Source organism: Grammomys surdaster, unplaced genomic scaffold, assembly GCF_004785775.1.
Source record: "Grammomys surdaster isolate TR1022 unplaced genomic scaffold, NIH_TR_1.0 165, whole genome shotgun sequence".
In the NCBI taxonomy this organism is placed as follows: domain Eukaryota; kingdom Metazoa; phylum Chordata; class Mammalia; order Rodentia; family Muridae; genus Grammomys; species Grammomys surdaster.
The window spans coordinates 21,541,859-21,566,858 of record NW_021604613.1 but is presented as its reverse complement, the minus strand read 5'-3'; the positions used below and the strand labels follow the sequence as shown (position 1 = coordinate 21,566,858).

Below are 25,000 nucleotides of genomic sequence, written 5' to 3'. Positions count from 1 at the left end.
GTTAATCGATGGGGAGGAAGAAGCAAATGTGACTTTCTTATAGGAAAAGACAGATAGGGATGGAGATGTGGTATGAGAAAGACTTCAGAGAAAGATTTAACAAGTGTTAAAACAGACAGTGAATTGGATCCCAGGTGATATACTTGACTGGGATATTGGCTTTAATATCAATCTATCTAATGCAACACTGTTCATATACTAAACATGTAAGAGGTTATAGTTGTTTAGGGCTCTCAAGCTTATAACCAGCAACCTAACAAAGATAGAGCATCCTTTGGAGCTTGACTGCACTATCAGTAATATCCAATCCTTCACACTGAGGCAAATATTTCTTCCATCTGTGGGTTTCTGTCTCCCTCTTTAGAAGTAGAAATAGCCTCTGGCTCCTCTACATTCTTCAGTGTAACTTTTCTGAAGTATAGAAGACTGTTGAGTTCCAGGATCTGGAAGATTTCTCTAGATTCAAGATTTAAGGGACAGTCTTGCAGAGACTCTGGTCTTCACATTTTGTACAAAGTATAGTGAAATCTTGGGTGTATAGGCCAGCTCTGACAAATCACCTCTTTCCTACTGTTTAATCTTTTCACACAACTCATCATTTCCAGCCTGTCATAAAGAGTTTCATCTGCATGCAAATTTCTTTCACTTTATCTTCTTTAATTCTCTTTACAATGTTGTGATAATTTAGGGGGGACTAACATTGTTGTCAGATATTTAAAATACGTTATTCCACTACATTACATCTAACATATCTGTGAAGCATGGTTTTACACAGTTTTTGGAAAATAAGCTGTTAGGTAGTTCCTTGCTCAAGATTCAGGCAGAACAACCCGATTCCAATACTTAACATCTTCCTGTATTACTACAACTTAATTAAAATTTGTGTCCTTTCTTCTGTCTTTATTTTCTCCTTTATGTCTTACCAGGACTTACTTTAAGTGTTTCACACATGCAGAATGTATGACACCCAGGAGACTGATGATGATCCTGTAAATTGGTTATGTCCTCAATGGTGTTTTAACTTCCATAATTGTGGAAGTTGTAGAATAACACATAGTAGAACCAAAGCAATTGCCAATTAGAAACTTCAAAACAAGCGAACTTCCCCTTAGATATTGACCACATGCTGAGTGTCTGAAAAGCTGATCTGTAATAAAAGAAATATCTCTGGCATCACAAAGGTTGTCTTCTACTTTCTCCTTTGCAAAGTTAAAAATCAAACAATGCTATTTGTGTTGTGATTTGGGCAATCCTGAGGAGGTATGTGCTAATCAGTCTGTGATGCAGAATGTAGAGAGTGCTCAGTGCATGGTAACATTTACAAAGTGGTGGCGTTAGAGGTGCTGATACTATCAATAATAATATCGCACTGACATAAACATCTATGTTTATTTAAAAAAAAAAAACCTGTGACATGCAGAGTATAAGGGCAAAGCACAGTAGGAGAGGTTAATTAACCTGTCTGTGAAATAACACAGCAAATGATAGGTGAAAATCAAAATGCTGGCCCATCCCATTGCAAGTGAACTTTGGGTTTGATTGTATATCTGTGTGTTTATGTGAAATGCTGTTTAAATTACATATGTTGGATTTATATCACTGCCATTCAGTGTGATACATTAATTTGGATTCATTGTTTTATCTATCAAATTCTTGTAAAATCTGAATGGTTAACCTCCATTAGGAATTTGTTACTCTTCTAGGCCTGTGTCATTTACATATGAAAAAGCATATTTAATCTTTAATCCACCTTGGTGATTAAAAGGTCAAATAGGATAGATGTGTTCAGAGACCTTTGGTACATTGCAGGCACCAGCCCATTAGTTCAAACCAGCCAGTACATCAATCCTTTCTTCAACTTTTCTGATATATGTGCCACTCATACAGAAATCCACACAACTATTCCAGATCCCATTTAGCTCTTTCAAGAAGGAGATGTTGAAAGACATGTTCAAGTTCTTTCTGAAATCCAAAGCACTGCTTTACAAGCTCAAACATCTTCTGAAAATATGAGTATAAATTAATATTTTCTTAATGCTCATTTTAATTAATGATATGTATTGATCTCCTACATTACCAGAAAAAAATTAATAGAGTAAAATAGGTAACTTAATTATGTTACATATAATTGAAGACCTAGTCACCCAAACATAAAGATTTGAATAACCCAGTAGGACTTCACATGAGAGAACTATGCCATGAAGAAGAGTAAGAGATAGGACCCTGAGGGCTGAGATTTGTAGGATCCTGAATACCCAAGTAAAGGCTATTGCTTTTATTTTGAGCGGTAGATGGCCATCATGGTCTGATGGAGATTACAATGTCTATAGTGAATATAGATCATAAGTAGGTCAGGATATAAGTTAGCCCAACAATTAAGTTATCTTAATCCAAGTATAAGATTTTTGAAAGGTGGAATTATAGTAATTTACTAATTTATTCTGTCTTGATTTCCATATGTACCTCTAATTTCTATCTTTGCAATTTCTCTCCCAGACTGATTTCTATTTTCAGGGGCACTTATGAGAAGTGAAAATTTGCAAAATCTTCAAAGTTTGTGCTACATTGACTTGTTAAAAGTTAGTTCTTCCAATAGATTCCCTCCCTGCTGCCACTCTAAAGAGAAATGATGTACTGTTGTAGCCATTGATGAGAAGTCAGGAATTGAGTCCCTTCAGAAGAAATACATAGAACTTCAGACTAAATCTGATGAGTTTTATACTTCTGTTAAAAATCTATCTTCATCATATGAGAATAAATGATATTCTAAATAATAGACTAAAGAATATAAATGTATCTATTTTTTTAAACATCTAGTTCAACAACATTGACATTACATATCCCCTCTTCAGAAATGATATTACTTAAAATATTTCAGTTGAATAACTCATTATTTAATTTACTGTGGCATGAAATAAACTCATAGCATTCATTTTTTAAACTCTTATTTTTTTCTTCCAAGTAGATATAGCCATCTATCTCATTTTGACAATAGAAATACATGAAAGTTGAAATTTCTGTTTAATAATTAACTTTCAATTTAGAGGCAAGATAGAAATTGAAAGGAGAAACTCAATTTCAGATAATTAAATGGTCAGTCATAAAGCAGAGGATCCTAAGTACATAAGTGTCTGTGGAATGATCAGCCGTGTGTGTGTGTGTGTGTGTGTGTGTGTGTGTGTGTGTTTGTAATATCCTCTTCACTGCCTAAGCTCAAAGAACATCATGAAATCAAGTTCAGAAAAACTGTAAGAGCCACAGATCAGGGAGGACCAGGGTACATCTAACTTCTGCATATGCTAGAAAAACCTGTACTTATGAACCCAGAGCAGTTCTGGTTATTTTCTAATACATGGAGGTGGAGCAACTCATAAGACTCACTCCTAGCAGATAAGATGTTGACTGACAGTTGACTGCTTTCAACGGAGGGAAAGCGAGTTCTCTTTATGATTGTGATTGCTGATCAGCCTATCAACTGCAGTGTGGGTTCCTATATGTGAAGATATATAGGAAACAAGGTTGGATTCAGTAAGTTATATAAGAAGAAAAAATAGAGGCTATGGCTCTGAATGGGAACAGATACAAAATCAAGAGACATTAGTGGAGAGTGTAGTGAGTTATTATAATCAAAATACATGCAGGAAATTCTTAAATGATTGATACAATGAGACAAAAATTGAAAGAAAATTGAAAGAAAAAAATACAATTTCCATACTACATAATTTTGGAATATATAATCAATAGACGTGGAAGAGTTCTCATGTGAGTGAATAGAGCATACTCAAATCATAAAATGGAGCAACTGCCAATAACGGTTAATAACAGAAATGTAATTAATTTGTACAAGTGCATCATTTTCTGGAATCACATTGTGATTTTACTACACATCAGGATTTTCTGCTTATTTAATTTTGATAATATATGTAAGTTTTACTGCTATAGGGGTAAAGAAAAATATTGCAATATCCTATAATTCAGAAGGACAACACAGGAATATAAGACAGACTGATAGACTTTTATTTTACAATCTACAAAGCTGAAGGAATAGAAGTCCAGCATCTGACCATATTTACAATAAGAGTATTAATCAAAAAGGTGACCAAGATGCTAACAGTGCATAGAGATACGTGCCCTGTCCCTTAGGAACCAACAGGATGTAAATCTGTAGTAGTTCTGTGTGAAAACATGGTTTTCAGTGCCTTGTGCCACAATGACATAAACATCTCACACTTGCTGCTAAGGCTAAGCCCTGATTTTATGAAACCGTAATCAAAAACCCATTGTTAGCAAACTGTACCACTTCAGTATCTCCAAGACTTAATCCAAATCCATGAAGCTTTTGGCTAAGTCAAGTCCAGGGGATTAGAAGTCAGCAATGAACATGATACAAACTCATACCACGGCTCTATCCCTCATGTAAAATAGTCTCAATATACCCTACGTTTTTGCCCCCTAAGCAAGGTTTATCCAGAATGCTGAAAATGCATTAGGTCAGTCCATGAGTATAAACATCTTATTCCTTTCACTTCTGTACTAGAAAAACTAGGCATTGGAATCAAATTGAGGAAGCCCATTCTCTGTATTTCAAAATCCTTGCATATATACCGAAGCTATAATAGCCATGGCCTTTTTCTCTGCTGGTTTTGAGTGTTATTGATATCTCCTGTAAGGTGGGGCATGAATTTGTTTATCTTTCCTACACCAATAATAGAGACTGATTCAACATAGACTTTCAATGAAGTTTCTTCTTTTATGTTTTGAATTATATAATTTTTCCTTAGTCCTTTCCACAGTAAAGGTCTTTTTAAGAAGGTCAAGGCTTCCAGTTTTCTAAAGGACCATGAAACAATCTGAGAATGTGCCTCCATTGCCTTTAGCTAGAGGCAGTTTGAGGACATAATCCTTTATGCCTGCCAGTGGCTTCATATTTTGTGACTCTTCAGCTGTCTAGCTGTATTATTTGCAGAGAACATTATGGGGTAGATATTGAATCCCATCTCTCCTGCCAGGCATTCACACAACAGGCAAAACTCGTAGCATGAATTTATGACTCTTAAAGCATAAAAGATGTTCAAGGACTCTAGTTCCCTAAAAGAACACATGAAAGCTACATTTCTAATAGCCTTTGCTGGACCAGTATAAAAGATAAAGGTCCTTAGTCACTTTTGCTATCTTCCATGATAAATCATGTATCATCAAAACAAATTAATCATGTGTAAATTAAAATAATGCTGATGTAGGATAGTTTATTTTAATACACACATATACATACATATAAAATAAAAATGTTTTGAAACTTTTATTATTTAATATCTTTGGTTGACTGAAATACAGAAGATATTAATTTAAATAACTGCTATCACTAAGCCATTATAAAAACATCAGATTTGTGTGTGTGCTTGTGTGTGTGTATAATAATGGCATATTTCTTATACAGCTTTATATGAATTTTCACATACTTTTATACTCATAGATTGCTCAGTCATCAGCAGAGATTCTTCTTCCTGCAGCAGATGGTAACAAATACAATGACCTACAAATAGAGAGTAAAATCTTAGTCTTAAATTGGCTTTCTCCATCAGTTCCTCCATTCAGAGATCAAGGAATATATGGAAGAGGCAAAAAGAGTTTAAGAGCCAAAGGAGATGGAGGGCAACAAGGAAGACCCTATAAATCAACAGGATTGATGCACACATGAACTCACAGAGATTAAGGCAGCGTGCACTGGATCTGCATGGGTCTGCACTACATGGGGCCCTAGAGCTGAAAGAAGTGGACACATACTCCAATTCCTGTACCAGAAGCTAGTCAGATGATAACCACTTGGAAATAAAACTTAGTTTCTACAAAAGGAGTCTCTCTAGGAACACAAACATTTTTTAAAATTTTATCTAATTTTTAATTTCAATTGTAATATATTATTCTAAAGGTCTTTCTGTATGTATTGAAGCTTACACATTAATGTTTCGTGTTTCTATGGGATTCCCACGTTGGAGAATGACTGGGTCTCCATTTCTTGTGCCTTCTTTTGGGCTCTTCTCTTTCTCTTTATTTTTCTGTCCTGTTCTGGTGCTTCATTTTTGTTTTTTTTTAATATATATTATTTTGTTGTCCCTTATGATTCAATTTGTTTTCTAATAGGAGACAGAGGCAGGTAAATCTGGGTGGTCAAGAAGTAGGGAGGACCTGGGATGACTAGAGGGAAGAGAAACTGTCATCTAATACATTGCATGAAAAAAAAATCTATTTTCAATAACGGCAGTAAATAAAACTCTTTGCTTAATCACAAAAATAAAATTATTAAACTAAACAGTAGAGAAGAATCATGTTTTCTTGAGATGTGTATTGATAGGTTTTGACAGTGGTGGTAAATTCGTGATACAATTTTCTTCTTTATTAATCTAGGATCTGACATATTTTTTCTCTTTAAACAACTCATTTAAAAGCCATACACCTTGGAGTATTTTATAAAACTAGATTACAATAAAATACTAGGAATAGATACATTTTTTGACTGTTTATTGCACTGGAATTCATGACTGTTGAAAAGTCTTGTGCCTGGGAATAGAAAGAAGGAAGTGCATTTCAAATAAGGTACTGAACTTGTGGGTTTTGTTTGTTTGTTTGTTTGGTTGGTTGGTTGGTTGGTTTGGTTTGGTTTTTTTTGGGGGGGTTGGTCTTTTTGAGAGAGAGAAATAGGGATCATCACTTCCTCTCATCTCACCAAAAAACTTCTGGCTATCTGTCGCCTTATAGAGGAAGGATCAACATGGCAGACACATAGCATTTTGCCATTTCACCAGACATTGCATGAACTTTCTCTTCTAGACTCTAAAATCATCATGAGTGAAACTGTCAAAAAGTTTGATTAACAACGGTGTCCTGCCTACATGATATGATAGTGTATTGGTGAAACAAAGCTTGTATGAGTGGCCAACCAATATCTAATTGTCCTTAAGACCAACTCCACAAGTTGGAAACCATACCCAACACTGCTTAAGCAACCAAGGACAGAGACTTTGATAGCTTAGAGATATAGTGTGAAACCTAATAGTACAGTTCTACGAAAATAGTGTAGCAAATGACTCCTGGTAACATTTTACTAAACTAAAGATCAGTATCTTCCTCAGCAATCATCAGAGAAGCTTGCTCCTGGAGCAGAAATGGAAACGAATAAAGAGACCCACAGAGAGACATTATGCAGAGAGTGAGAAACCTTAGGGTACTCAGTCCTAAACTGGTTGTCTCCATCAAATTTCTCCCTTCAAACCAAACTAAACTAAATCAAACCAAACCAAACCGAACCCAACACCAAACCAAACACCAAACCAAACCAAGCCAAACAGAACCAAACCAAACCAAACCAAACAAGACACAAAAATCACCTGAGAAAATGGAGGAAGTAAGAGCCTGAGGAGATAGAGGACATCATGAAAACAAGGCCCTCTAAACCAACAGGATTGACCTATATCTAAACTCACAGAGACTGGGGCACAATAAGTAGGGACTGCAAAGGTCTGCAGCAGTTTGTGTCATAGGGCTAAAAGGAGAAGTGGACAAAAGGCCTTATTGCAAACCCAGGAGTTATCTACAATTGGTAACCACTTGCAAATGAAAATTTAGTCTTCTCAAAGGGAGTCTCACTGGGGAAGCATCTAAGGGTAAACTGAATGCTCATCAGTACATTGTCAGCAGAAAGTTAATTCAACTGAATTGTTGGAGGTTTCTTATCTAGAGTTGTGATAAGGTTTTGTTGTTGTTGTTGTTGAATTTTATGTTATTTTTTTCATTTTCTATTTATCTGCAGGACTCTCTCTCTCTCTCTCTCTCTGTGTATGTGGTTTTGTGTGTATATATGTATGTATAAGTGTGTGTCCACTATGTGTGTGTATATATGTGTGTATATATATATATGTATATATATGCATATATATGATGTTTCCATAATGTATCAAATATATAAGTTATAATATGTAATACTTAACATAATATGTAATACCTAACATAATATGTAATACCTAACATAATATGTAATATATTTATATAATATATAACATGTAATGTGTAAAGTGTAGTATGTACTATGCACTTTATAATATGCAGTACGTAGTTTATAGTATAATGTGTAATGTATAAGGTATAATATATACATATATATTATGGGTTCCAACTTAATGTTTTCAGGGATTTCAGAGTGTGAACAAGTGGGTCTCTCCATCTATATCTGTTTCATTGGTTTTGTCTCAGGTACTTTTTCTTCTGGTGGTTCATTTTGTTCTATTCTTATGCATTAGCTTTTCTTTGTATTACATCTTGTTATATTTTGTTATGTTTATTATTATGTCTTAAATGTTTGTTTTCTAATGAGAGATTAAAAAGAAGATGGATTTGGATGGGGGAAGGTGGAGAGAAACTGAGAGTGTTAGAGGGAAGCAAAACATTAATTAGTATATATTATGTGAGAGAAAAATCAATTTTCAATAAAAATAAAACTCAGGGTTAAAAATAAAAGAACATATATAAAAAAAATCTATATTGAAATGACCCTCTATTTATGATGTAATTATTAGAAAGAATAATACAAGCATATGTAATAAAAAGTTAAATGTATTGAATTATTCTTTGACTCATACAGAGAGAAACCATTGAATCCAGGGAATCAAAGCTTTCCATTTCAAAATATGCTTAAGTTAATCTTAGAGCTCATGAAATTGATAGTCCTGTCTGTTTTCATTAAATATTTTTATGATTGATACTTTATTCAGCACCCCATATGTAAGAAAATAGGGTTTATATACAGTTCGTAGGCATAAAGAAGGGGCTCTGGCAAGGTTAATTGCCAGGTTAATTGCAAGGTTATTGGTTAATTTCTTACCATGCTAAACTCATAGTTATTATAGAAACCCTTTACAACACTACATCTTTGATGGTTACATGTAATAAAAATTGTGGTAGTAATTGCAATTGGGATATTTTGTTCTTATTTGGGGATTTTGTTTAGTGCTGGTGTTATTGTTGCATTTTGAGACAAGGCTTCATATAGCTCAGACCTGTGTCTAGAATCTACTGCCTATACCTCTACTGGAAATTCTGGAAATATGCACCACCACATGAGGTTTTTACACATACTTAAAAACATTTAACTACACATACCTACATATGGTCCAGATACCTACAAGAATCAAATCAGGTAGAGGATAAAGACATAGCAAATGGTTACTTCCAAAAGAAGTCTGTGTAGCAACTTGGCCACATATGGCGACACTGACTGTATTGTAGTAACATAGTAGGTACATTCTAGCTGTGAAGAGCAAAGTTAAATATTTTATTATTCCAAACACAATTAAAGAATTCATAGATTAAAAGGTAGATTATTCTCTACTTCAATAACTTCAATAATTGATATCTTCAATTAACAGTAGATCTTCAATCCACTTAATGGATCAGTTGAAAACTTCTTAGTGACTCTACTTTCCCATAAAAAGTTTGTCCTCAAAATCTTTTCACTGCTTCTTATTCTGACTCAAAGTCCTCTCTAATTTCCGCTGGTCTAAATAAGATTTATTTAGGTTTATTAATCTGTTACAAAGGAACTCCAGTAAGTTTTTAATAATAATTATCATTATCACTGATTAAAATTATATTGTTTGGTCCAGATGGAATTCTTTTCCTGGAAGCAAGAATGAGTTTGCATTGTGTGGATGTAATGTGTTTAGATGCAAGCAGGCAGATGGCAGAGTGACAGGCTACCACACACTAATGATATCAGTAGCTGTATCTCACTAACACTTGCTTTAAATAACTGTGTTGCCAAAAGAATACCCTTACTTTTCAAAAGATAACTAGACTTGAAAGCCTAAACATCATGTGATGTTGGACATTGTTCTTTTTACTTCCAAAAATAGACTCCCACGTAGTCTAAGGTTCAGGCAAAGTAATTGTCAGTCATGTCTCGTTTATCAGTGAGAGTTGTTGATCTTTGTAGGTTATCTTTGGCACTCTCGTTAGACAGGGACAACTGCTAAGTAGTAAGAGCTCTCAGTTAAATATTTAAAAGGACTGTGATATTTGGTGTAACTATTTTTAAGATGTAGTTTTCCTGGTTAAAGACGTAGAATTTTTAGTTCATGATATAGAATTAACAAAATTCTTAAGAATATCTCTTTAGAAAGGCTTTAGTAAAAGCACTTCATGGATAACTAATTTTAAAGAAAAATCAGTGGTACACTGAGGTTTGGAGTAAAATTCAGAAATAAGTTTCAAGGGAAGTCCTTTCATGTGGTGTCCTCAGTTAATATATTTCTTTTATGTCTTCCTGGGAATCTCTGTGTGGAACAGCTATGCCCACTAAGTCAAACACATATAGATGAAACTTTCACCTTAGTTCTTATAGGATTCCATCTGGAAAGTCAGATAACAACAATGTTTTAGAGCTATATATTAAAAAACTGACATTAAGCTTCCTAAAACTTTGCACTTTTTATCTCCATGATTTTACTTCTAATCTTGGTGGTTTTTGATGTGCTTGAATATATGACTGTGTTCTCATAGACCTCAGCTTCTTCCTTCAAACTATTGTTTCTTAAGTTTTAGTTTTAGTTGTGAGCTTCTGAAGTTACATAAAGTAGAATAGATTAATAAAACAGCAATGCCTAATAATCAAAGTGAAAGCATATAACTATTTGCTTGTTTAAAAGATGACATCTTTGTTTTCACCTTTTCACAAAAAATGTAAGACAATTTCATGTATCAGAACACTGTGCTTAAGTTTTGATACAAAAAACATTCATATAAATGAACATATTGGGGGAGAGGTTTATGTTTCAATTCTAACATGGCATAAAAGCCTCTTCCTGTACAAGAGTATTTCGTTAAGAAGATACAAGAGTGAAAAGATATAGTGAACTTAACCTTTCCCCTACTTCTTCCTTCTGTGCAGGTGGAAGATGCCATAAGTCTTGCACTGGCCGATGCTGGGGACCCACAGAAAATCACTGCCAGACCTGTAAGTGTGAAATAGTGAAAAGAAGAAAGTTTAAAACTGTCGATGTTTTATGATGGAATCTTCTCACAATTCTGATCACCTGTAATGTGAAATGAGTTTTGTTTCCATCCAAATAAGCTATTAATACACAGCTTTCTCTCTTTTTTTTCATTTAGATTAAGAGCCTTTATTTATTTTTTATTGCATATTTTATTTATTTACATTTCAGATGCCATCCCCTTTCCCCATTTTCCCTCCCAAGAAACACCCTAACCCATTCCCCATCCTCCGTTTTGCTTTTATACCATTGAATTACAGGCAAGTATGAAGGTCAGTTCTAGGTTTGGGAACAAGCAATACAATAGATGCAAATAGTCAAGGAAAAAGCAAGACAATAAACACAAATAGTGAAAAAACAAGCAAGGCAATAAATAAAATTCCATGAACACTCCTGTGATCACTGTTTCTAAGCACTTATCAGGATGACCAAAATACCTGAGCCAGCTTCCCTGCCCTAGCCCAAAGTCATTTTCATGTCTGAAGCCTACTTCCTTGTTCTAGCCTAATATTTAGATTCCTGCCTGAAATTCCTTCGTTGTTCTAGCCTAATGTCAGATTCCTTTTAAATGAAACAGTGCATAATTGCTTCTCTTAATTCTTTGTGGTTTCTTGGCTAATGACATCCATAGCACATTTGTCATGACATTATATATGACTTTGAGTTCTGTGTATCAGTAAAATTAGGAGATTTAAATACATAAAAATTTATATTAAATCAATTTCAAGTAAACTCGTGTTTAATTAAATTTCTTAAGTACTTATATTGTCATTCATGGATTACAAAAACAAAACAATATAAGGATTCTGTGCCTGTTTGCTCTGGGCCCCAAATGTGGTACATACATGTAGACTATATGACTAATGTAATTACCATGACTACTGTTACCAACAAAACTTACTCTTAGATTATGCTTCCTTGTAACATTTGATTTAATTGTGTGCATGTTGATATGTTCACATTAATGGAAACGGTAGTTTCTTGACTCAGTCTTTGACTATTATGAGCATTATACTGTCATCATTGATAAGACATTGGAAACAAAGTATACCATTGCAAAGGTCAGGGGCTTGGAAGTGAATTCTGTCCTTAAGGTCTTTGCTATGTATGTATGAAACCCTGGTTTGATCACCAGCCCTAAACACAAACACAATATTTTTAACATTCTTAAATTTCTACTATACTCAAAATATAACTGATATTTCATTAATCTTGTAAATAAATAATTTCTTTTATCTTTGCAAACAGAACTCTATGCAAATGATAAACTATACCCCCAATTCATTAAAATCAACATTAAAAAATAAAGCACAGGTTGGTAAGAGTATGAAATGCATACTTTTGATATCATAGAAGACAAAAATATTGAACATATAAAACAAGCAAATATTACACAATGTGAGTTGGGGAACATGTCATTAATACCATGAGTTTTACAACATATCCAATACAAACTATAGTATACAACTTGATTTTATATTTTACTTGTAAAATCTGTTTGATCTATACATTTATTCAAAGATGGATTATCTGACAAATGGATACAATGTTAAGTACTTCATATTATGATTCTCTATGAATTTTATGAATTTATCACTTTCTAGTATATGGATTTAGTTTTTAAAAATCTATGGCTTCTTGGATTGAGAGATTTGAGTATATTGGGGTTTTTTTTAGTTTTTGTTTTAGTTCTTAAGAAATCCATAAATCAGTACTGTACTTACATCATCTCTATTCTGCTTCCACTTTCCTCCAACTGCTCCTGTGTTTCAGAGACCTCCTTGAATTTATGACTTCTAAGTATTGTTTTATACATTTTATGTATATACACACACACACACACACACACACATATATATATATGACATTAATACACATATGTATATGTATATATCTGTAGCCTTTGCATGCATTTAGTGTTGCTTGTATATGTATTTACTTGAGGCTGATCTATTGAGGGCTTATTCTTAGAGAGGCTGACATTCTATCACTCAGCAGCCATTATCTGTAGCAATTTGTCTAGGATTGGTGTCTTGTGTATATTCCTTCACCCATGATAGCATGTCAGCTTGTGTTATTGACGTTGTACAGGTCTTGTATAGGCAACCATATTTTTGACATTTCATCAGTATATTTTTCCTACTATGCACAGAAGACACTACCTTGTAGAATACACCCCGAACTTCTGGCTTTTAGAGTTGTTCATCCCCCTTTTCTACAGTATTCTCTGAGTCTTCATTGTAATGGTCTTGTAAATTTATCAAATGAAACTAGACAACTCACAGCCAATTGTTGTTTGCATTTTACTGTTGTGGATATATAAAATGGTTTCTGGTGCAAAAAGAAGAAGTACCTTTGCTGGGTGAGAGCTACACTTACAAGTTGGTGTAGTACGTATTTAGAATGTAGGAATTATACTTAGGAAAATGGAAGTTGTAGAGTCACTTTTTTGTCCCTTGACCTTACCAGTCATGACAAAGTAGTTAGTTAGGATTCCAGTACTAGGCTTGAATTCCTTCCTAATAATGGCTTACATTCAATTAAATAGCTATTTGTTAATAAGTGCCATGATTATACCTTGAGGATTTATTGCCATGCTAGTCCTAGTTCTGACTTGGAGGTTTTTTCTGCTATTTAGGTCTTTTCTTTTCTTTCTTGAAGCGTGCATAACATCTTGCGTGCTATGGGAGACAATCCTTCACATACCTTACATACAATGGAAACTCAATTCCTTCAAATCTTGTGTCTGAAGTTTGTGGTGTCTTCAGCAATAGTGTTTTCATTTTCAAGTTCTGGGAGGCAGCCAAGAGCTACTCAATAGCCCTTATTATTTGGGGAGTCTCTTAAGCATTCTGAGCCAATAATTCAGAGGGAGATTTTTCATGCATGGCATTAGGGATTTTGTTAGGTAGTAGAGGCTATTGTGGAGAGCATTGTCAACCCAATAGGCATATCTTCATTTAAACTGTACACATAGACAGACGACAAACAGACAGACACACACACATATACACACATACACACGCATACACACAAACCCACACACACACACACACACACACACACACACACACACTCACTAAACATTTCCCCGTGTCTTTTACAAAAATCCTTAGTAATATTTCTATCTGCTGCCTCTGACTCCCTCTATAATGCTCTCTCTTCCTCTGTCTCAATTAAAGTCCCTCTTGATTTCATTACTTCCTTCTTCAACAATATGTATTCATTCTCCCCCTATATAGAGCTCCTTCAACCAGACCTTTACTGTCCATGCATATAACTTTGGTAGTATTAGTTCTGAGAAGTGGCATTTGTAGGATCACAGGCTTGTATACTTGTACACTGACAGAGTTCGCTAACACAGGATCACATATTTTGTAATGATTACTGCTGCCAGGGTAAGTATGTGCCAATGCATGTTTTCCTATTTCATGACAAAACAGTACATTTGCAATAGGTTTTAGATTTTATTAAATGATTAATATTTAAAAACAATCACTATCTTGTTGTAAATGTCAATGAGCTCACTTAATAGAAACAATATTCTATGTCAGGGATTTTTTTAACAAGAATTTTAAACCAGATTCTAAACTAAAGCTATTTTATTGTGGGAGGTACAGTGCTTGGAGACAGTATAAAATAATTGCAAACCTAACCATGTGGCGCTGGGTTGGTGTTGACCTGATATTAAAGATTATCAAGAATCAATGCCATATTTTGTGATAATGCGGCAGATAGACATGGAAGTCGACAAAACCCATAGATGCTCATATTGTCTTTTCACAACAAATGGAAACTCAGCACTACAGACATGGAAGGTCATACTGTGCTTTTGTAATGTAGGTAGTAAGGATCAAAGCTCAGGCCCATATGCTTGTACAGCACATATACTTACCCATGATGACATGGCCACATCCCTACTGAACTTTTTCAACGGGTTTTGCTATGTTGTATGTTCTAGTGTAGTGGGAAAGAGAGACCATACTAAGAAATGCACCACTCTAACAGTTTATACAGAAAATCTTAAAACACAAAATGATTTGATTCACCTATTATTTCTGCATAAAAATTAAGATCACGATCACTTCTCAGACTTTAGGCTAAGATCAAGTTTAGATATTAAGCTCACTATAACACTATAATACAAAATCCACATAATAGTCACCATATATATTCCACATTTTTAAAATTTTAAGTATATATATATATATATATATATATATATCCAAGTACAAATTTTAGTATACCATATACATTATCTTAGAATGTAATAGGTTATAAAAAGTTTTCATTTTAAATATTTTTAAGATAAATTTCTTGCAAATTAAGGTGTACAATGATCTTTTTCTATAAGGCAGAGGTTGCAATATTTACATAGCTGATATTGAGTTTCAGCCTCTGTTTTTGAGTCTGAAGATTGTTCTGTCTCCACACCATGTTGCAGAGGCCACTGCAATGGTGTGTTAGCTCAGAAAGCAGTCATGTGATGGAAGTCATAGTTGTTTTGCTTCCTGCCACATGTAAACAACTCCATTTAAATTTCAGTTCCAATGTCTATAAAATTGAAATGCTTATTCTCAATTCCAGAGGGTTGGTTTCTTTTTAGAAAGAAATTCTATTCAATGTTAAAGTTGGAATGCTTAAGCATTTTAGGGCATAGACTAAGGACCGAATGTGTGACAGTCAGTAGTATAGGAATTGAAGGAAGTATGTTAGAAGCAGTTTTCCGAGATAAGTGAGTGAAAGGGGTTGAGAGATAAACTCTACAGCTCAGTCTAACCTGGAGATGTCTACAGACATCTGTTGTCCTGAGCAAGGAATGAGAAACAGGACAGAGTGATGTGGGAGCAGTTTGCCCTTGCCTTTCATGCAGACCCTTCTCCTCTTCCCTTGGGTTACTTAACAGATAAACTACTTATTCATATTTATGGAGCAGAGCGAATCATATTTTGGAACTACTCAGACACATAAGTATCATAAGGCCCAAATTTTATAATTATAAAAATAATTTCACATTTCAGTGATAATTAGACTTCGTGGAAGATTCTGTAGGGATGAGAGACCCCCAGAGCTTTCATAGAGTGAATTACAGACAACCCAGAATTCTAGTCTCCCCTTAGATTCTGCTCTGTGGCTCCTCTGTGAACTAATGTGACTTACAATGAATTTCACAGAATTCACAATATTTATTGAAGCTTTTGTTAATATTCTCCTTAACCACAATAAATACATATTTTTGTATGTGTAAGATGTAGTCTCATAATTTACAAATTACTTCTTTCCCTATGGCTAAAGTAAATTTCTTTTGGTGAGAGCTTAGAGGTAATTAGTTTTATTTTTTTCTATTTTCTCTTCTTTATTTTATCATACATTCCCTTATATCTATTATGGATTTTTTTCAGAATTTCAAAATATTAGGAAAGGAAGGACAACTATTACAGTTTCCTTCATCTCTATACAGGAAATTAAAGTTAAGATAATATTTCATTCCTTTCCCTGTCCATCAAAATTCCGTGGATGTGCCTCCTGGTTGGTATGACTAGAGGTTGTCCTGTGTAGCTAAATGGTAAGAAGTCACAGTAAGACAAATGGCTCAGCTCTGGGAGAAGTTCACAGTGATGATGATTTGTTGGGTGAGATGAAGCAGGGGAGTGATGAGACCTGCCAATGTCTATATACAGAGTCACAGAAAACAAAGATGTCAGCACATAATGGAATCCTTGAGAGAAAAGCTTTAGGGTTTCCAAAGCAGTGAGAAATTCTACTGCTGTGTTAAACTAGAATTCACAAAATGGAAGTCCAGGGAGAATTTATTGATAGCTTATTATATACAAAGTATTATTAGTCCAGTTTTCAGAAATTATTATTTATATTTTGAGGAGTTTAGAATTATGCATGTTTTTAGTTTCATTATACTAGTAATTCCATGCATTGGCTTATGAGTCAGAGTTGATTTAAAGGCATGTTGAATAATGTAAGTATATCCTCAGTAACATTTCCTGTTATTCAGATTATAAACTGGAACCAGTACGTATTTTATGAACATTCTTTATTAGAATAGAAGATTTGTTTCTAAACAAAAAAAATTTAAGAAATCCTTGCCCTGCTAAGGAATTTTATAAATATTAATGTAAGTAAATGATGCTTGTACAATCTCACTAAGTGCTCTGCTCTGATTTACCCAAGAGCCTGATTTTCTGAACAACCCAAATTCATGCTCCTTAAATCCTTTTTTAATGCTAGAGCATGCTGACCCTAGAAACCTAACAAGAATGTTTCTCGCATCGCTGCAAAGGGTCAAACAGAACGTAGGCTGGGATACTGAGAGAAGCCTTCCATGTGCAGCAGCAACTCCAACTTGAAAGGACTTTTTAAGCTCAGTTAAATCGTGCCTGCCTTGCTCCACAGCACAGCTTAAGTAAATTGATTCAGTGGATTAATGTAGTCATGTCAGGGGAGACAAACTTATCTTCTATGTGAAGGCTGAAGCTTACAGAAGTATTATTTAGTAAGCTGGCCGGGAAGAATGACAACTCTGTCTATTCACAAGAACTGAATTCTGAGGTCTGTGTTGTATAGGTGTAGGTGTGAAGGAGACTAAGCTTTAAGAAATAAATACTAATGATTAAAGGAACAACGCTATCTCTGTCCCTGCAAGATGTATGAAGTGTACTTATCTCATTTAAAATAGATACTGCATGTCCTTTGTTAACTCTAGTCACAGATTCAGGCCAGCTCTCTCTGGGCTCCTACTATCAGGAAGAATGGCGATTTCATTTTACACTTACCTTTTGTCCTACCAGACCCAATGTCAGCTCACTTAGTCATTGCATTTTGAGTGAGGAAAGAGAAAAATGCATGCATTACAATATTACCATTTGATTTTTCCCAACCTATACAACCATTTTGCATTAAAGTAGTCATAATTGTCTTCAGTTGCAGATTGGATAATTAGATTTTTTTAAGAAGATAACCTCTGATACCTAATTTTCCATCTTCTAAGTTGTTTTTCAGATGTCATTTCTTACCTAGAAACAAACTAGAAAATATATGTAGTTAGCAATAGAAAGAAAAATGTGTTTTTTCCTGTATTGAAGTATTACAGTATAAAAATTGAAAGGAAAATATGTGTTTCAGCTACTGGACTTAACAGACAGGATACTTTTGTCCAGTTGTCATTAAATTCATTTAAGCTAAGACTTTTTAATAACTGAAAATTACCACTTCCATTTCATTTCTTAAATAAAAAGTCAATATGTTATAGAAAATATTTATTGTGGTATTTCATTAAGTTTTTCAAACACCATTTTATATTTTTTATTGCTTCTATAAAGACCTTATAGTTTATCATAAGAAAACTGAAAGTTTAACAAGTTTCTTCATAGTTTATTATGGTTAGAAACAAGAAAATCACTTTTACAGTTACAATGTATTGAAACATTGTTTAAAATGGTAAAAAAAAAAAGTCAGCTTGCTTCATTCATTCTTAAGGAAGGAAAGTATTATATATAGGACTTCTCAGATTTGCTTTTAAATATATCTATGACAGCATCAAATGGAATATTTAATTTTATTAAATATTTATTACTCAAAGATTTTCCCCAAAATATAGTCACAAAAAGTAACCACTCAAAATTAAGTTGTATTTCTCACTCCATGAAAATCTAAAGAAGAAAATCTGTAAACTGTGAGATGCAAATGACAAGTTGTGAGATAATAAACTAATTATATTTGTGTGCATGCATAAACATGTAATTTATCATAGTGTAATGGTGTTTACAGGCTTTGTAGAACAATATTATTTTAAAGGAAGGTGCCAATGTGGTAAATTTCTAATTAGAACTGAGAAAAGCAAGTGGGAGTTACTGTGGAGTGGAAAAGAGCTGAGTCAGCATCCCTGATCAATCAGGGGAACAGCAAACCTTTGTTAGGAGCCAGCATCTTTAATTAAAACTCTTGTATTTACTAATAACTTTGTATGTCTATAAGCCCTCTTATTGATTTCAATTATTTTCTATTTTCCCATGTTTGAATGTATAGTTTTTGGAGACATTGTAAAATTAAGCAACACATAGCAGTATACTAATTACTCAAACATATTTAACATGTTAAACAGTGAGACAATAATTTACTTGAAGGACATGGCAACAAACTACTATTAGTTATGATATTATTATTACATTGTTCATAGATTTAAAGGAAGAACATGATTTCTAACTATAGTAGGTACCTCTGTCTGAGCTATGATACAGATGAAAATGCAGTCTTGTTGGGAGATCTTGCTGAGTGTCAAGCTAAGGGATTGAGTGGCAGAAATATAATACATGAAATTTCTCCTTCTCTGTGGATATTCTGGCATAAAAAGGGAGAGGATACCATGCCATGGAATTTGACAAATGTTCTTCATGTCATGAGTTTCTTTGAGTGACGTTTGGTTTTGTATCTTCCGTCCACTTGCCTGATGTCCTAGTATTCTAAGAAAAGTTACAACAAATAAATGACATCCATAATGATAGCATGATGAGTTATGATGACAAAAATAGTAACAGACACTGTGGACCAATGATTCCGTGGTCCCTGTGATCCTAATTTAGACAAGTTCTTTCCAGTGGATTTATGTTCATGAAATAAACTCCAAGAATAATTCGCTGTAGAGTAGGAATATGAGGAGAAGTCTGGTTGTGTTTTACAATTTCCTGATTTGATCTATGTGCACTCAGCTGAGCACTGTTTCCTTTTTTATTAATTAATTAATTAATTAATTAACATTCATCCCAAGCACTGTCCCTTCCAGGTTCCCTTCTCACTGAGTTCCTCCCCTTCAACTAGGAGAGAGGGCTTGTCCACTCCTGGTATCTTCCCACCCTGGTATCAAGTCTCTGCCATATAAGGTGCATCTTCTCCCAATGAGACCTGACAAGGCGCCCTGTTGCGGATCAATGCTGGTTGCAAGTTTTTAACAGACTGTCAAGTCACTCCAGTAGACCCTGGGTAGCAGTAACAACGTCTGAGTAGGTTAGATTAAAAGAAAAAGAGAACACTGTATTTTAAAAGCATTCTTCATTATGTACTTAAGTCATACATGTGTAATGTGCGTCTTATAATCACTGCACATTGTTGCAGTTACTGAAGTATAGACTTACATATTAGCCCTTATTACATATTACATTAATTAGCCCTCATTAGATCCCCTAGCCACCTCTATAAAATTATCAAGTTGAAATCACTTACATGTTAGATGCTATGAAGTCACATATGTGCATATGTATGTGCACACATGTATGTGCCTATGTTATATAACGGCTTTAGCAGCAAATATGGAGAGAATTAGAGTGACACCTTAGTTTTCATTATGATCACTCTCAATATTGCTAATTCATGTGGCATAGCAATGAGCTGGCTTTCAAGAGTGAAAACAGAAATATGAGATTATTTTAGCTGCATGGTGTTGGATTTAAAATAGTTTCTGGAACAAGCTTCCTCAATATTCTAAGTTCCTGTGGCCCTTTTGTCCCTTTGCACACGTATTGTTTGTGGCTCCAAACTTAATGCCTACCAATCCATGAAGATGTATTAGAGTTTGGAAAGTAATTTAAAGACTTAATTTGATAATAACTCAGTATGTGATCTGAGACAACCTAGTTAATATTTTTTAAATGTTAATGTCTTCATCTGTGACACTGGGATAATTAATTTGCTCTTTGAAATACATAGGTTATATCTTTACAGATTTTATATTAATGTCCAGCTATTTAAATGATACTCAAGGTCCCATAGTAAATTGTAATAATATCACTATCTATGAGCACAATTCTCCTCCTTGCATTTTAATGAAAAGTAATTATTTAATAGCAAACTGTGGTATTGATGTGTTTGTATTTGTAGACATATTTATATACAGATGCTGTGATAACTGTTTCTCTTAATTTATAAGAATTGGCTTAATAGTTTCTATTTTTCTGTTACTCAGTTTTGTTTAATTTATAGTTTATGTTTACATCTTATTTCACCACAAGAAGAGCGACCTCTCACTCTTTGACCTCTCACAGACGTGTGAGTCATGTTTGTACCATTTATTTAGTAGTTTTGCCTTAGTGGATATTTGAAATTATATTAGGGACAATTATAATCAATGAACAGTTCAAAATATGCAATTATCTACAAATGCACATCACTCTACAAGTCATATTTCTCCACAATGAACTGCATAGTCACATACCTTTAAATACATAGATTTGATAGACAGAGACAAATGGGTGTTCGGAATTCGTGTATCAGTTTATGAACTCACAAATAGTTTGTTCAATGTTGAAGGTTTTATCCTTATCAAACCAGAAGCTTTCTTGTACACCAGCAAAAGATACTGGCTCCTCTAGAGATGTCTGACTATTTTCTCTGCATTTGTTCATAAGCATATGCGTTTACTTGATTGATTTTCTCCATCAATAAGTAAAAAAGGGTGCATAGTTTTTTCATTCTTCATCGGCTGTGAACTTCTGTTTTTCACATGGAGAGTTTCTTTGAAATGTTGCATCCCAAATTAAGGAGAAACTCAGGTGCATATTAAGTGGAAGGAAGCTCATCTTCGTTCTCTTCTGATATTTTGAAAGGGTATACTATTTTTGTTTCTTTTTACATCCAGGCAGCATATACATGTGTGTGATATCCTTGAAGTCTTAGTAACATCGAACTGCTGCATACACCTTTTGTTCCTTTTAGTTTTCAAACAGAATATTGCTGTGCAACTTGGGCCGGCAAATGAAGCGGATGCTTCTGTGTTTTGAGTGCTGAACTTAATGGTATGTATCACCATGCCCAGCACCATTTTCTGCTTTGTGACAAATTCTTGAGGATGCAGCCTCCAACAAAGTGAAATAATAAATAATTTTAACAAAAGCACTGGCTGTAGAGATAGTTTAGTTTATAAAAAAAGTAAATGTCTTATAATCCTAAGGACTTTAGTTTGATCCCCAGAGACTACATTAAGACTCAAGTACTACAAGAGACACCTAACATTCTAATTCTGCCCATGTAAGGACAGGCTGATCTGGCAATGGGTATGGGGTTCTTATCTTGACAGTCTAGTTAAATTGATGAGTTCTAGGATCAGGATCTATCAAAGTATCTATTCCCCAAAACAATATAGAAGATAGCTGAGGAGGACACCTGGCATTGATCACTGGCCTTCATGCACACATGAATACACTGGCACCTGCACACATACAGACACACAGGCATCCAGACACACAGACTCACACACACAGACTCACACATAGACACACACACACACACACACACACACACAGACTTGTACAAACATATAAGCTTATACACACATATAAAAGACACATCCATACATATAAACACATAAAACTCAACTATCATTTTTATTCATTTTCATACTCTTCTTTATGTCCTGAAAGCTTTGTCTTCAGTTCTGTAATTGGTATGTAAAATAATTCATATTCATTGCTAGACCTCTTTTATAATTATTATAATAATGTTTTTCTTTGATTCTTGACTCACAAACCTTGTAGATATTAATAGTCTCTAATGATAGAGAATATACATTATGGCTAAGAGGGCAGTACTTTAAAATCAGCAATAGATTCTCTCAATTAATCACTGAGTATGTCTTTAAAAATAGGTTAAGCAGACCGCATTAAGTATATGAATAAAGCAGGTGATAATGAAGAATAGACTCAACAAGATCCCTTTCCTTTGGGATACATCTAACAATATTATCATGCCACAGTTCATAGGTCACCAGAGACTAGACTGGGACAAAGGTCAACCCTGATTAGTACCTGTAGAAATCTGACCATGCTTTCACTAACTCACTCAGAATGGCAATTTCTGCAAAGCCTGTGCAGCAATAGACCATGATTTTCAGGTGCACTGTTGCATTTATTGCATTTAGGATTAAACTGTTATATTACTTGAAGGTGTGTGTACCTTATGACACATCCATCTTGCTCATTTAGAGAAGCTATTAACAGATCATATTTTGTTGGGAGGAGGATTATATACATTGGGAAAGCCTACACAACTTTTCACAATTATATTTTGTGACAAATAGTTGTTACTTTGAATTTTTAAGCCATCCTATAGAGATTTCTTCAACATGACCCTATTTTACCTCTTAAGATTTCTAGAGCATTGTCAGTCATTTTAATCACATATATGTGATTAAATGAATTAGATGATTAACAGACATTACACATACACTTTCAATACTATATATTCTCCTATAAAAGTAAAGTTATGGACCAATAGACAGCAACATTAGTTGCAAGCCTGTGAAAAATGAACATTGTAATACACTGAAAGTAACAGAATCAAAATTTTTACTGACACAATAATTGCTATGTTCAATTTCAAATTTCTGGTAGACTATCTTTATTCCATTCCATGTAATTTTATCCATTACGTGTAAAAATTAAAGGCAATTTGAAGGCAGTGAAGAAAGGGAAAAGAGAGAGATATAAATAAAGAAGAACAGGAGGAGAGAGAAGTGTCATATGAAATATAGTGGGAATTTTTTTTAAAAATGCTACACAAATTTATCCATAATTTTCTTATGTTATAAACATATTTTTCTCTTGCCATTTTAATGATTTTTGCTGGTCCTGAGGGAGCACAATGGTAAATATTTGATCTGTAAACTGACTGTCACTTTGAAATAAAGTAAACTTATTCTAAGGTAACAATTGGATCATAATTATGGTTAGTAATATATTTAGAACAGTAATTCAAATTCTGTTTTTATTGAGGGAGATAATGCTACAATACATCTGCTAACAGATACAGTAACTGCTTGAAGTAGTTTTCTCTTAATAGTTTCCCTGTCAACCATATTTGCATATCTGATTCCATGTGTTCTTGAATGACTCTCCATTCTAAGGTTCTAGTTACTATGATTCATATGAAAAGTAATTTAACTGCCAAGATTTTACCCACTATTTTATTTGCATTTAATGGCTTGCCAACACTACAAGAGCTAGTTACATCTCCTCCAATGTATTTTAGTGGATTCAGTGAAGCAACTCAGAGAACATACTAAATATAGGAGGGAAATCTAAGGAAATATATGAATAAAGGTAGAAATGAACAAAGTTAAAACAATAACAGTTTAAAGTATTAATGAGGCTGAGTTATTGATTTCTGTTTCTGATTATTTTGCGTGTCTACATCATTACAGTCATAAGTATGGTTTGACATGTTATCAATATTAAGTAACTAGTACTGAAAAATCAACAAACACCATTAAATAAACATATTATATACTGGTCTTCATCCCATCCTTATCAGCTTTCACATGACCAAAATAATGCTTTCTCCCTAAAAACAAGCCGCAGGAAATAATGGGAAGAATAGTCTCTGAAACCTGTCTGTTTAGAAAATTTATTTGTTACATTTGTTCTTTGTTGTTTTTTTCTTTATCAGACAAGCACAAAAGCTAGTGGAATATGGTTTGTGCTCACTAAATTTTTGTTGGTAGTGAGAGAACATGAAACTCTTGATAACAAAAAGTGTTATTTTTCATGTTGAAGATAATTTACATAAATATCAGATGTAGAATAGTGTTTTTCATTCTTTTAGAAACATTCATTAACTCATCATCATTATTATTTTGAATGTGAAAACAATTTCATTCTTATTGGAGAAAATCAATAGTATTTCAAGTACAGCTGCTAGTAATAGGGAAAGAGTAGAATGAGTTTAAAGTTAGAGATAAATCGTTAAAGTGCTTTAGATTTCTAACAGATAATTTTATCATCATTTAAAGTCCAGTTACCAACTGCTTTACATTACCCTTAATTATCATCATGCTACTGTGTAATCGGATGACAACTGTTACAGCTTAGAAATGTCTCCTTGCAGTTTCAGTATACAAGAACTGAAACAGTTTCTTCCTCAAGCATTTGGTTGTGATCCAGCTTCTTACTCTTTGTCAC

General features: G+C 33.9%; 1 protein-coding gene across 2 annotated transcripts in view; it reads left to right on the top strand.

The window, feature by feature from the left end:
- Positions 1-25,000, top strand: part of Erbb4 (erb-b2 receptor tyrosine kinase 4) — a 983,956-nt gene that overhangs the window by 657,346 nt on the left and 301,610 nt on the right. For both annotated transcript variants that reach the window (XM_028765623.1, XM_028765622.1), the window contains exon 5: positions 10,940-11,005. In XM_028765623.1, the coding sequence (XP_028621456.1) occupies positions 10,940-11,005 (66 nt within the window). The remainder of the gene's footprint in view (positions 1-10,939; positions 11,006-25,000) is intronic.